At 40.1% G+C, this 13415-nt stretch overlaps 1 protein-coding gene across 2 annotated transcripts in view; it reads right to left on the bottom strand.

Moving 5' to 3' along the window:
• Positions 1 to 13415, bottom strand: part of usp10 (ubiquitin specific peptidase 10) — a 20441-nt gene that overhangs the window by 6510 nt on the left and 516 nt on the right. Inside the window, exons 2-5 of one of the 2 annotated variants that reach the window (XM_035651910.1) lie at positions 6116 to 6184; positions 5664 to 5709; positions 5200 to 5259; positions 1792 to 3030 (exon numbers count right to left, since the gene is read on the bottom strand). In XM_035651910.1, coding sequence (XP_035507803.1) covers positions 1792 to 3030; positions 5200 to 5259; positions 5664 to 5709; positions 6116 to 6184 — 1414 coding nt within the window. Of the gene's footprint in view, positions 1 to 1791; positions 3034 to 5199; positions 5260 to 5663; positions 5710 to 6115; positions 6185 to 13415 lie in introns of both variants that reach the window. The other variant, XM_035651909.1, reaches the window with a different exon arrangement.

Consider the following 13415-nt stretch of genomic DNA (forward strand, 5'->3'; position numbering starts at 1 on the left):
CTTGACTGTGTTATTAAACATATCCTAAGGTAATGCGGTTTTAGAGCAAAGAAGAAAGAAGTATTAAGAATTTAAACAAAAAATGTGCCAGTGGGTCATACTCACCCCACAAAGACTTTAATTACTTCTCTTGTAGGAGAAAGGTGTGGCGACTTCACTGTGTTATATATTTATTATTTTGTACTACGTCATTTCAAAGCGGGTTTGTGCGTTTCAAGCTCTGTGACCTTCAACACTGGCGCAGACTTAACGTCATCAAATGAAAGCATTCAAATAAAAACTGATTAGGAACTAAAAAGACACAGTATACCAAACAATGAGGATGCTCTCTGTCTGTAATCATACTGCTGATTGTAGACGGATAGACATTTGCAATCTCAATATGTCGCACCATTCTCCCACAGAAAAAACAACTAAGAGTCGAGAAGGTCAATATGACCCACTGCTTCTTTACAGTAAATGTAATTCTAGTAGTTCTACTGTTTTTATGCTGTAATGACTGATGGCTGTCAAGCTAAGGAAAACATTTTCTGCGGATAGAAATACAAGGTTTCGGGTTCATAAGCATGCATAAGTAAAATGTTCATCTCAAAAAAGGAACACACGTGACTATAAAATGAAACTTGGAATCTCAAATTAGACATCATAAGTGCTTAAAGTGGAACTCAAACTCAAAAGTGTTTGGGTAGACAGAAACAAATGAGGTATAGCTTTGTACTGTAAATCAACCTAAACCTGTGTACATACATGCAGCAGAATCAGAATCTAAAACAGACAAATCTTAAATACTGCACAATCTTTTTCAGAGACAGAAAGACAAGATAACTTGAATGTTATAAGTTCTTAAATAAATGAACCACAAAGTGATCTCAAAATCACACTAAACTGTGCCTGATTGTATTGTGTGTTCACTTCAACTGATCCTTCTCTACATGAAGCCAAACCACGAGTCTTATTTTCTAGCCTGATCTGATCAATGAGATGTTTCAAGAAAACCTTTTCTCCTCTTTGGCTGAAATGATACAGTTCCACCTAAGTGAATGTTGAAGCTGTGACTCTGCAGATTTCTTTAAACAACAAATGTACCTAGTTGTGTTGTGTTTGTGTCAGGCCATCGTGGACCCTAAGAAATGTTTGGCTTTCAATTAATGCAAAGTGAACGATCATATTTCATGGCATCTAAACTGCACACAACATACAGCATGTTCTTTAAACACCACACTTGAGGAGACAGAGACAATAACATAATCCCTAAAACATTTGAGAAAAGAAATCCTCCAACAGTGCTATAGCTTTGTGAGAGGAACATTATTTTGCTCCCAAAAGGTGTGGGCCTTGTTAAGTATTCCCAGCCTACTTGTGTAATGATAATGGTGTTGGGTAATGACTAATGACTTTATATCTGACAGCTATTCTGGATGTAGTACCACCATCTAGTGTTCATTTCTTGAATATCTTGAACATGAATGCAACATGCCTATAACCTTTAGCAATTGAGCAACTCAAACTTAATATTTATAGATATAAAAGATAATCAGCAGCAGAATATGAACACTGGTCATTTTCTTCTCTTCTAAAAACATCAAATGTGTAAAAGTTTAAGACTCCTACAGGAATAACAAGGAGTATGAACAATACAATTGACTCAACATTGCCACCAAGTGGAGGGGAGAGTGAATTTAGCAGTACTGCAGGCATCTCTTGCAGCAAAACACTTCAAGCTGAAACAACCTTAAAACAAGTACGATGGGCTATTTTTAAACATATACAACAAGCATCTTCATATAATACCTGCAAGTTTAGGGGCCATAGGATCCTCTGATACGTGGACAGGGCCATCTCTGACCTCCCCAACTTTCTCAGGCTGCTCTGGCGTAGCGGGGGAGGGAGACACAACTTCCACAACATTCTTTACCTCCACAAAGGCCTGAGGGCCCCCAGGCAGAGGCTTGGAGTTGTGGAAGAGGCTAGCCCAAGATTTGGGGAGGTTGGCAGAAGGGGCAGCTGGAATTGCAGGTGAATGGGCCTGCTCTGTCACTACCGGTTGGGCAGCAGAGTCAGGGGAGACCTGCTGAGCCTGCTCCCCACTCTCACAGTCTTCTTTTTGTCCATCTGTGCTGACAGGAGTATCAGGCTCTGCTAGCCCATTGGCCACCCCACTGTCTGCCAGCTCCCTTCCTTCCAGTTCAGTAGTCATAATGGAAGTGGCGACACAGAAGACGGCCGCAGCAGCTGAAGGACGTGGAGAAGGTGATTCGGAGCAGGGGCTGTGTGGAGTATCTGAAAGTTCGGGGCTCTGTGGAGCAAAATGATCTGGCTGCTGATCTGCAGTCCTCGGTCCCTCTGTCATCCCTCTGCTTTGAGAGGAGGATGAAGAGGAGGAAGTTGCATTGTTGCCATCTGATAAAGAGGCAGCTCCACTTGTTAATTCCAAAGAAGAGTCATCAGGGCTATCACAAGTCCTCTGATTGGCAGTGGATGTAGGGACAAACTTGGCTGCTGCCACAGCAGCTGTTGATGTTGCCGCCGAGACAGGCCCAGGGGTCAAAAGTTCAGCCCCTGACAACGCCTTACCGTCCACATCTTCAGCACTGTGGTGTGGGCCACCGAGTGCATGTCCGTTCACCAGTGCTGTCACAGGCGTCCCATCTGCCGCACTGCTGCTGTTGTTGCTGCTGCCAGTTGATGGGTCAAGGTAGTTGTAATACCCAGGCGGTCGCTTTTTCTTTTTCTTTCTCTCTCGCTGTCCCAGGCTGCCAGGGAGTCCATCGATGTCCTGGCAGGCCTGGTGATTGTCCAGAGCTGAGGCCTCCGAGTCAGGGCCATCCAGCGAGTTGAAGTGGGTTCCATCAGGGACATCAGCTGCTGGAGGAGCAGTCTGTTGGGCCTTCTGGGCCGCCTGGCAGCCCAGGATGAACTCTGGAGCCTGGGGGTTGAGGGTGCTCGACACCTTGTATAAAGGATCGTTCACCCCAATAGGCTTGGAATCCATCACCTCGTCAACGCCAAACTCAATGCGCTGATAGTCTTCTGCTGCAGAAAACATCAATTCAATAATCAATTAGAACACAAAATCTTGTCTTCAAATACAGCCTCAATATAAAAAGACAGACACTGCTGTATTTTACTCTCTGCTGCAGAGTTTGGTATAAAACTCCTAATTTCTGAACAAGTACGGCATCACCTTAAAAGGGGTCGTGGGAGCTTTCTGACAGGATCAGACCTAACAATAAATAGAAGAAAATAAAATCCTGCTGGACCTATTTTTGGCTCCACAACTACTGTTGTGTCTTTGCTCAACTAAACCACATTCCTTCTGGGCTTATGTGGATCCCAGGAATGTTGCTAACAATTCCAGAAGTGGGGTGATTCAACATTTAACATTTCAATTAGAGTGAGACAATATTGTCTTTGAGCTATTATAATTTCCTAATAAGTAGCAGCCAGTCATCAAGTTGCCAGGCATGTATGTGGTCCTGAATGATTTGTTCATGGCCTGGATTTTACTACCATTTAAATCTGGGTTCTGATACAAAGCCATGTGACACTCAGCAGGCATTATTTACAAAATATAACCGATTCCAATTGCTTTTTAAAAAGATTGTTATTAATCCCAAGAGTAAGAATGAAGAATCTAAATCTGAATTATGTGCTTAACAGTGTACTTTAAAGGTGAAATGTATAGAAATACATTTAAATGTATAATATTTATACAAAAACTTTGTTCTGTTTGGGCTAATCTGCCACAAAGGCAAAACATTTAACCTCTTATCGGTTATGGGTTGGCATTTAGTAGCTCTCCCTAATTGTTTTAATGTAAGGTGTACTTAAAGGTCCTTTGACAAAAGAGTCATAGACAGACCTTAACTAGGCACATGGGATTTATTGTAACTCCTCACTATAAAAATTATAGACTAAAATCCCTCAACAAAATGTAAGCTTACCTTAATTTAACTAACTAATAAATATAGATTAAAGTAATAAATAAACAAACAAAACAGAACAAGACAAATGTTGGCATACTATAAGACATTAACAGGCCTACCTTAAACATTGCTGTACAGCACTACCCACCTTCAAACATTAGTGAAGTTTTATATAATATTCTTTTATAGATAGCCAAGTCCAGTTCTAGAGGATTCAAATATTTCCAACAGAGCATTTTTTAAACTGTGATAGCAGGATGACAATTTACTTTTCTGATTTGACACTCAAATGTCATCCGTAAATGAACCATGAGTGTAAATGAACCATGCTTGATACAGTTTGTATTCTGATGGCAACATCTCATTAAAATATGATTATTAAAAATGTTGCTATGTGCTTGTGTGGCACTATCCCAAATTAAACTAATTAGTTACTTAACTCAGTTAGGCTTATTCAACTTTTATACATAAGATTAATACATTTGAAACATCTTATATATTTTAGAGATATGCCAAAAGTGAAATGGTCTGAATATTTTCATAATGGACTGCACATCAATGATGTACATATGCACCACTACCAATGTAGAACAACAACCTACACAAACAAATGTATGTCATAATTACAAAACAAATGTACTTCATTGTTTAGTTAAAATGTGTTGCATGGCAGCTTGAATAGTAAATGATTATGCAGTGAGAGGCGCAAAGTGAGAAGGTGAACAAACAGGAAACATTAGTAAGTGCAGACCAGAAAAATCATCCAAAAGACTCATGACGCAGTTGACTGGTCACCGAAACTGTAAAACCCTGATGTTCTGCAGGGGTTAAGTATGAAAACAGCGGTTACTTCCTCTACTGGGATTAGAAGATCTTCTGTTAGTGTTATTGAAAATCACACTTATGACTGTAAAATGCATCCAGCAGTAAAAACTTAATGTAAGGCTAAATATGTACACACGTTAGCAACCACATCAAATCATCACTATGCCCTTAGTAAATAAGCTGTGATTGTTAAATCATACGAAAATTCAATCCGATTTTAATTCAACTCGGAGCCCTGCAGTGGTGAAAATGCATTATATGCAAGAGAAGATAAGATACTTGACAGTATCTTGAGCATGCAAAGCTCTACAGATTTTACCAACAGGCAAGAGAAAGAATACAGGCGCAAGGTTTAGAAAGCCACCAGTTTTTGAAACCTGGATTTTGAGTTTTACAGCAAACGTACAACAGCTAGTCAAGCCACAGGGTGTCAGACTCCTCAACTCACCGCAAACCTGCAGTCCCATAGACTCCATAATATAAGGTACAGCAGGAGTGCAGTAACTTCCTAAATAATCAATACAAATCAAGGTAAGGCAAATGTCATGTGCAAACTGGTACCATTCCAAAGACAGGTGGCTGCGATACATTTTCAATTGGGTGGCTCGAAATTTAAAGAATAAAAATATTCTTAATCATATTCTTAAAATAATGAAACTGTCAATATCTAAAGGAATTTGTAATTCATTCTAAACAATATATGCTGCATGTATAAATATTTGCAAAAAATGATCATGAAAACCGTCTCCCTGCCAGGCAAGTCTATATTACATTTTAAAAAAGACCTGCTTTGAAAAACTACAGTGATGTCAACTAAGAGCATGAGAATACTCAGCTCCTGAGAGAGGGTAGGGTAATTTAATGCCAACCATAAAAACATTATCCAAAATAGTGTAAGGGCAATGTACATACCAGAAGACTGAGTGACGCACGGCACTTTGTCATTGAACGGAGGAAGCTGTGAAGAGACAAAAAAAAGTTTAGAAACGATAGCAGAAGCTACCAATGGTTAAAAATAGGGTGAATATCTACAAACCTTTTGGAATGGAAAGAACCAAAAACGACAGTATTATCAAATTCACAACTGTACAAAAAAACCAAGACTGTCACTTAATCGTGGCACATTTGTAATATGTTTTGGCCAACCTGGAGCCTCATTTCCAAAGTAGTGCAGGACTAATATTTGCCAAAGTTTAAATTACATTTCCCATGAAGTTGCTTTCCATCAAGTAGATCCTGCAGACTGCTGCTGCTGTAGAACCAGCAGAGACGACCAAATCTTCTTGTAAAAGGTGAACCAGCATGGCTACCCAATGTGATCATGATTTATTAATGTAAACGCAGATTGTAATCCGGCTCCTTACCTCGACATAACATCGTGGAGTCACAAAAAATTGATTGATCTCATCAGGGCTGAATTCCCCGAAGATGTACTGTGGGAAGAAATCAATACACACCATTAGTTTAGGCAATATTATAAAACCCACTTCTCTCAAAACACATGTTTCCTAATGTGAACTAGGGAATCTTGAATATTAATTTAAGGAAAAGACAAATCAAGGGTAGTCAAATAGTTTACACAGTGAAGGAGAGGGCCATCCACCTCAATGCTGGAACTGATTCAAAAGACACGTCATTCGATATCTAGATAAGGGCTCTTATTAGTCAGTAATCCCCCAGCAAGAGTGAAATGCTAACTGGTACAAAGGTAAAGTACAACATGAAATGATGAGTCATGAAGTGTTATACATAAACCATGAACACAAACAGGACTGTTTGCTTTTAGTGAAATAGGTTTTTGAGCTGTTAACACAGGATATAACGAAGAACACAAAGCACACTCATCAAAACAACCCAAAGCAGTTGTATATATTCTTCTAACTTCATGTATTTTTATTTTTTTTTTTTTTAGACAGAATGAAACTCAAAGAAGCAGTCTGAGCCTCTTGGATGACAGAAACATTTGACTTAAGTGCTTGTGATTTTAAAAACTAAACAGATCCAGACAAAGATTTAACGAGTTCTCTCTTAGTGTCAGCAGTAAATTCATTATTTATGATTAAATGATGATCACTCACTTAACAAAACGCATAAACACTGCTACATTTGTCAGAGATTATGGGCCGCCAGTTTCATAATGAACCGAAAATATTTTTACACTTTTTTTGTGTTTTGTGCTTCAGCAAAGCATCTCTCACTCACAGTACAAGTATCCGCGATCGATTAACTATTGACAATCTGCCCTCGCTGCGCCCCTCCTATGCAGTCTAGTGACAGTCATACTGCAGAGAAACAGAGACAGACGCTCGGTCTTTATTTTACTGGCACGGACCAGAATAAGCGAGAGTGTTCAGCAGTAAACGCATCAGCTGGTACAGTTACCATTCGTTACCACGTTGTTTGATTGTTTCGATAGGCTCCGTCATTAACAACAAGCCTCCTCCATGGCTCGTGGCTCGCCTGCTGTTATTGAAACGGAATCATGGGTGAAAAAAATCCTGAATGCGAGTTGTGTTTTTTGTGCAACTTTATAAAAGTTCCTGAAGAAAGTCGACTGAGACACACATATAGAGAGGCGCGGGGCAACCCGGTGTGTGCAAGAGAGACACAGATAGACAGATATTTTATAGAGAGAATATTGTCTGGTGCAACCAAACGGGGCTCAGCAGAGACAGACAGAACAATTTCACCACAGTGGTACCAAGGTGATTTACAGAGTTTCCAGATGGACTCGTTGCTAAAAGAGGCTGCCTGTATTGTTAGATGCTGTTAGTTAGTTAGCTCGTGCAGCTAACATTAGAGGACTTGAACCCCAGGGTGGCAGGAGCCAAACCCGGCCAAAAACATCTCTGTACTTTATCCCCTGTCCGCTAACTGTCCTCCGTTGACATCGGATGCTGCATTCAGTCCCAGTCTTGCAGTGCTGTTCACTAGTAGGTCCTAGTGCTGGGAGAGTCAGCTAATGGGTCCGCTACAGCTGCTTAACTGGAGGGCATAACACACAGCGCTATTGGCTACCAAGTTCCTCCACAACTGGCTCTTTTTACAGGAAACACGTAAATATGCAGATGCAAATGGCTCTGATTTCCGTTTCACATGGACTTTAATAACTGGCCAAGAACACAACAATTTCTTCTGGTATAACTTGCTAGGACCAAATTGTGAACTGCTATTCACTATTTAGAAAAACATTGTTTTACTGTTTTTCATTCCTGTTTCATATGTCTTATCAACTGTAGTCTACTACACCCCTGACAGATGATCCATCGGAGCAAACACCGCACTGTGCCACGCAAGTGTCCACATGTGCATCCAAAACACAAAGCAATGGAGAAAAGGTGAAATGAACTCACTAGCCACGCCGTTAATCCTCCCAGTGCAACGTGAAAGGGGAGGCACAGAGAAAAGAAAGTGCAGCTCAAGCATATGTAACTCTTTGCCAACGAGGCCCCACGCGAGGGCCCACATTGCTGAAATGGCACTACAAGCGACAAACAGCCAGCCGTAATCCAACGGCCTTGGGACGGCTAATACAATCACAACAGAAAGAATGTCCCTTTGCTTCTTTCTGCAGGCATGCCACACGTACCACACTAAGCTTCCCTTGCTGTTCGTTTGGACTGAGGATTACGACAAATTAGCCATCTGTATGATTTTAACACAGTTTGGTGACGACACCACACACGCGCATCAGGGCTATAGGAAGGGCCTAGCATAACAAAGAGCAGTGTTGAAAGAGTATTAGAATATGATGTGTATCATTTTAATAAGCTTTACTACAATTTATGTATTGGTACAACACAGAACAGGATGTTCCAGGGATTGATTCTGGAATATAAATTTCTCTTGGTAAATGAAAATACAGATGTAGGCATTGTAAATCATCAGTCAAGTAAAAACTTGCTACCAACAGCTTTGACCAAATACACATGAATACCCTAAAACTGAATCCAGGGTCATAACAAGGCCACATCTGTTATCTTCAACATGTAGTAAAAATGTAAAAACATTAAAAATAAATAGTGACATTTAGCCAAATTCATCGATCTTCCACCTGACATTGTCAACACAAAGCAATGGACTTTTAATCCACGCACGTTTCAATTCAGATTTTATGGATTTAAATGAGTCACATTACTATTAAGGGACTATCAGAACTGCTTGTCAGATAGCTATGGGAAACCCCCTCTCCCCATATCTTTCTGTTGTATTAGCGGTGCGAGTAGCCATTTCTGTAACTTTCCAAAACGCACGATCTGACAGTCACACCTACTTCACGCCATGACTGGCTTTCTGTGCGGCGTAGGGAAGAAAGTACCCCGGATTTAAACTTCTTTCTTGGTCTCTTTTTTCGGTTGATACATGACTATTTGTTGGTACTTAATATGTACAAATAAGTGCAACACTATGAATGACTTCCTGGAGAGAGAAACGTGCAATTATCCCAGTTTCTAAACAATATAGTGAAGTCTCCCTCTTCTCTATGACGGTTGGCTTTTGCCTCAGAGTGTGGCCATTCAGATAAGGTATAAACACTTTTCCCAATGTGGTCGGACAACACATCCTACAAACCACTTCTTTTTTTAGTACACCACGGCAATAATACCCCAAAAAGTGATTGCGGATCAAACAATCTGTGTACTCTAACCATAACAAGGGCTACAGGCCTCACTACTGGGTTTGTTCTCTTAAACTGGTATGCAGTTATTAATGGACAACTTGGCTGAGCATGAAAATGCTTCAGCGCCAGTACAAATAAGGTCAGACTAGTTTTCAATGAATCTCTGGAGCATGCCAATAATATGCCAGCATATTGGTGTGATGTAGTAATAGGGTGACATGATTACAAAGCATGAAACTCAAAGTAGTGTGACACTGGAAGAAAGGAATCCCAGTCATTTGTTCTGCTTAAAGACAGGTGCTATCACACAAAAGCAACTTCTCAGCAATTCAACGATGTGGTAACAACGTCATTTATTGATATAGTCAGCAGTACGCCTTAAAAACATCAATTTATTTTTAATTAGTCTGAACTGTTAACTGTTGTTTGGACAATTTGATACCTGCTATGCTTGTAAGATAAAAGGATGATACTGGAATGACAATTTCAACCCCCACCCCGATATTAATTATCCCAAGGACAAATAGCACTGTTACGTACAAGTAAAATTGCTTTCTACTGTTCCCTGCTGCCACTTTATTAGAACAACAAAGCTAAAACCAATACTGTCTAAGCCAGATCCCTGCAATAAATTCTACTTAAAGCTATAATATTGTTTTCCTTAAAACTGTTTTAGAGGTGTTGACTTTGTGATTGTGTTTTAATTTTATTGAGTTACACTGCAAATTGTTTCTAATATTTTGTTTACTCTTGGTGATTAATTGGTTAACTCAAAAGGGCTCTCTGCTAACATTGTGCGGCATAATCAGTGTTGTGTAGAGCTGCAACAATTAGTCGGTCGACAGAAAATTAATCAGCAACTATTTTGATAATCCGCTGCTTTCAGCTAGTGTTTTTTTCCACTGGGAAAATGGACTAAATATCTTTTGGTTCTGGACTGTTTGTCAAAACAAGACATTTGAAGACCTTGGATAATGGGAGTTGACACCATTTCCTGGCATTTTATAGACTGAATGATTAATTTATAGACTCATCAATAAGGAAAATAACCATTACTTGCAGCCCTAATTTTGTGTACTGCGATATTTTGATATTGTGTAGTCAGTAACATGTTAACATGTAATCATCTTAGAAAGCATACAGATAGGTAGATGATAACATTTAGCAGGTTAGTGTGCCATGCTAAGGGTAAAATCCACATCTTAAAGCTGAGGTTGCTGGGTATTATTTTATTAGTTTTACATTAGTCATTAATCAGGGAATTACCAAAATGTTAGGATTCATGCTACAGGGAACATTAATGTCTGCACCAAATTCAACTGCAACCCAAGCAATAGTTGTAGAGACATTTCAGTGTGAATTTAAGTAGCACGACGAGAGTAAAGTATTGTAAATCTTAGCTAAACGTCTGGTGCATTATTTGTGCGTTTTCCCTCTGTGTGCATTTGGAATGACTAAGCTGAAAACTTTGGCAGTTAGTGTGATCTGTTTGTGCACACAGTGTGTAGTTTTTCCAAGGAGGGGTGATGAGGATTACTATCCCACTCAAAGATTTATGCTGTGGTGGAACGTTGAGTTGAAGTAAACAGACACACAAAGAAAAAAAGAAAAACAGGATGTTGCAATCGTAGTTTAAAGTTGCAAAAGTGTCATTCAATTCAGTGAATTATTCCTTAATACAATGAACAGTGGATGTGGTTGGTTCTAAAACTTATCCGTGGCTGTATTTTTGACCTCTGTCATCAATGTGCATGCACCAAGAGGAAGCTGGCTCTTCACACTGCTTAATTTAATGAGTTTGGGTAGGAATAAAGTGCAGTTGCCACGTTCAGTGTAATAAAGAAATAGCCCGAGTGCAATGCATGATTCCTGTATGTGTCTTTAATTGTTTTGGACAACACATTCCTAAGGCTTTCCAGCATAACCCATAACTTGTTGTAAACAGAGAAGCATCTATCCGTCTTATCGCTACACAGCGAACGAATGGTGCAGCGTCTAGATGCTTCAACTAAACCAGTAAGCGTCAATGTTAATGAGGACATGCAAACCTACCGTAACACAAACACCCAGAGAGAAGAAATAACTGTTTATATAACGCTGCTGTTTAAATGTGGCATTAACAAGGCAGTTTTAACAGACCGTTTTATTTTTTATTGGCGACTAAATTTATCACTAAAACTCCGTAGGAGGTTGCTGCAACTAATCTCACTGATTTATTTAACAAAGCACTGCCTTAAAAGTAAAACATCTTTAATCTCTCACAGTGGCTCAGCTTTACTACTCACACTAAATGTAATCAACAGTGATGTTAGTATACTACTTTTAAGGGGAAGATGTGCAAGATAATGTAAAATAGGATTAATGACCACATGCAGAATACTGCAGTATACTGTTGTAGTTGGCCAGTTGTCGGATTAAAGCCGTTTTTATCTGCAGACACAGAACAGTATTGATAAGAATTTCCAGTATTACCTGTTTTGCTGTGTTTAAACTCAGAGTAACGTAATCCCTTTTGCTACTGGTGTGTCTTGTTCTGCCTCTGACAAGTTGGCTGCCCCACCTGTTTATCAAGTTTTCTTTCATTTTAATTTCAGAATTTCTGTTCCATGTTAGACAATGTTTTTTTTAAGTTGTTTACTCCAATCGCCTATTCATTTGTCTTTTTTTTTTTTTACAGAGTAGATCAATGTGACAGCAAAACTTTCATCAGTATTTTACAGAGGGTGCACTATTAAAAGGAGTCCTGGTAACAAATGGGGCAACCAGACCAAATTAAATAGTTGACAGAGATCCAAATCCAGTTGCCCAAGGACACTGAGCAACTGTTAATGTAGAGCCCTATCGGCCGATACTTAATTTAGACCTTTTTTTTTTTAAATTTAATGCTATAAATTCTCTGCAATCAATACAGAACATAACAATGAATCATGGTGGGATAATTAGATATCAATGGGTAAATGTATTCACTTGACATGCCAAATATTCAAGATATGAAAAAGCTGTTTAAAAAGAGCCAAGACGGGTTTTGGCTCATACACTTTCACTTTGAGGAACAGTCAACCAATAGAAATACTCAATTTTGAGGGCAGGAAGGAGTGTGAAAGCATGCAGAATAAAGTGTTCAGTGAGGTTTCCCTTCCTATGGTCGTTAGCCATGTTCCGTTTCTTGAACTGTCAGCCTGAGTTTGACCCCGGTGAAGCATGTATTCCTAACTTAAAGTTGGATTTTTCGCTGTGTGTATTTGCTTTTTTCGTCTCAAGTTAAACTTTAATTCAGCAAACTTGTAGAAACTTAAAACCTTGCATGTCTCTGCATGCACAGCTAGACTTCAAAATGGGCCTTCCCACATGATAGCTAACTTCCTCCGAAATGACACCAGACTTTCGGAGTTACCTACAATCTAAGCAGCACCGAGGGCAGCGGTGTAACGGCACACTCTCCCGGCAGTCTGCCAGCTGAATCCCGTTTTTAATCGTTTCCAAGTCAAATAAATCTTCGCTATCAACGAAGGCCCACACTGTCGCATTTTGTATTTAGCTAACCAGCTAGCGGACTGGCTGCAAAGTCTAACCACACCACCTGTGCAAAAGCTGTTAGCTGGCTAAATGCTAAGTGGGCAGCACGAAATCGTATCCTCGCTCACAACTGCTTGGAAACGGCCAACGATCACGCGCAGAACACTCCGCAGAACCGTTATTATGCTGCCTAGCAACCCGGAGCAGAACTAATGAGCGGTTATTAACGGTTATTAGGAAACGCGCTCGGGGAAGGCCTGTCGCAGCGGTGGGCAGGTGGGCCATGCACACACGCAGCAGTTTTCTGTCACTTAGCTCTGGGAAATAACACATGACACTTGTGGGATCTCTCGCCGAAGTGTCCCGGACGCTGGATGAAGCACGATCGGGTGTCATTTGGCGAAACGTGGCTGTCACATCCTTAAAAAACTGCAGCACATTGCAGCGCTGTCTCATTTGAATGGAGGGACGTGGGGCCTGTTAGCTACCATGCTGGTGGTGTTTCAATGAGGCTTAGAGAGAGAGGG

Source organism: Morone saxatilis, unplaced genomic scaffold (genome assembly GCF_004916995.1).
Source record: "Morone saxatilis isolate NCDOM2014 unplaced genomic scaffold, NCSU_SB_2.0 Contig11, whole genome shotgun sequence".
In the NCBI taxonomy this organism is placed as follows: domain Eukaryota; kingdom Metazoa; phylum Chordata; class Actinopteri; family Moronidae; genus Morone; species Morone saxatilis.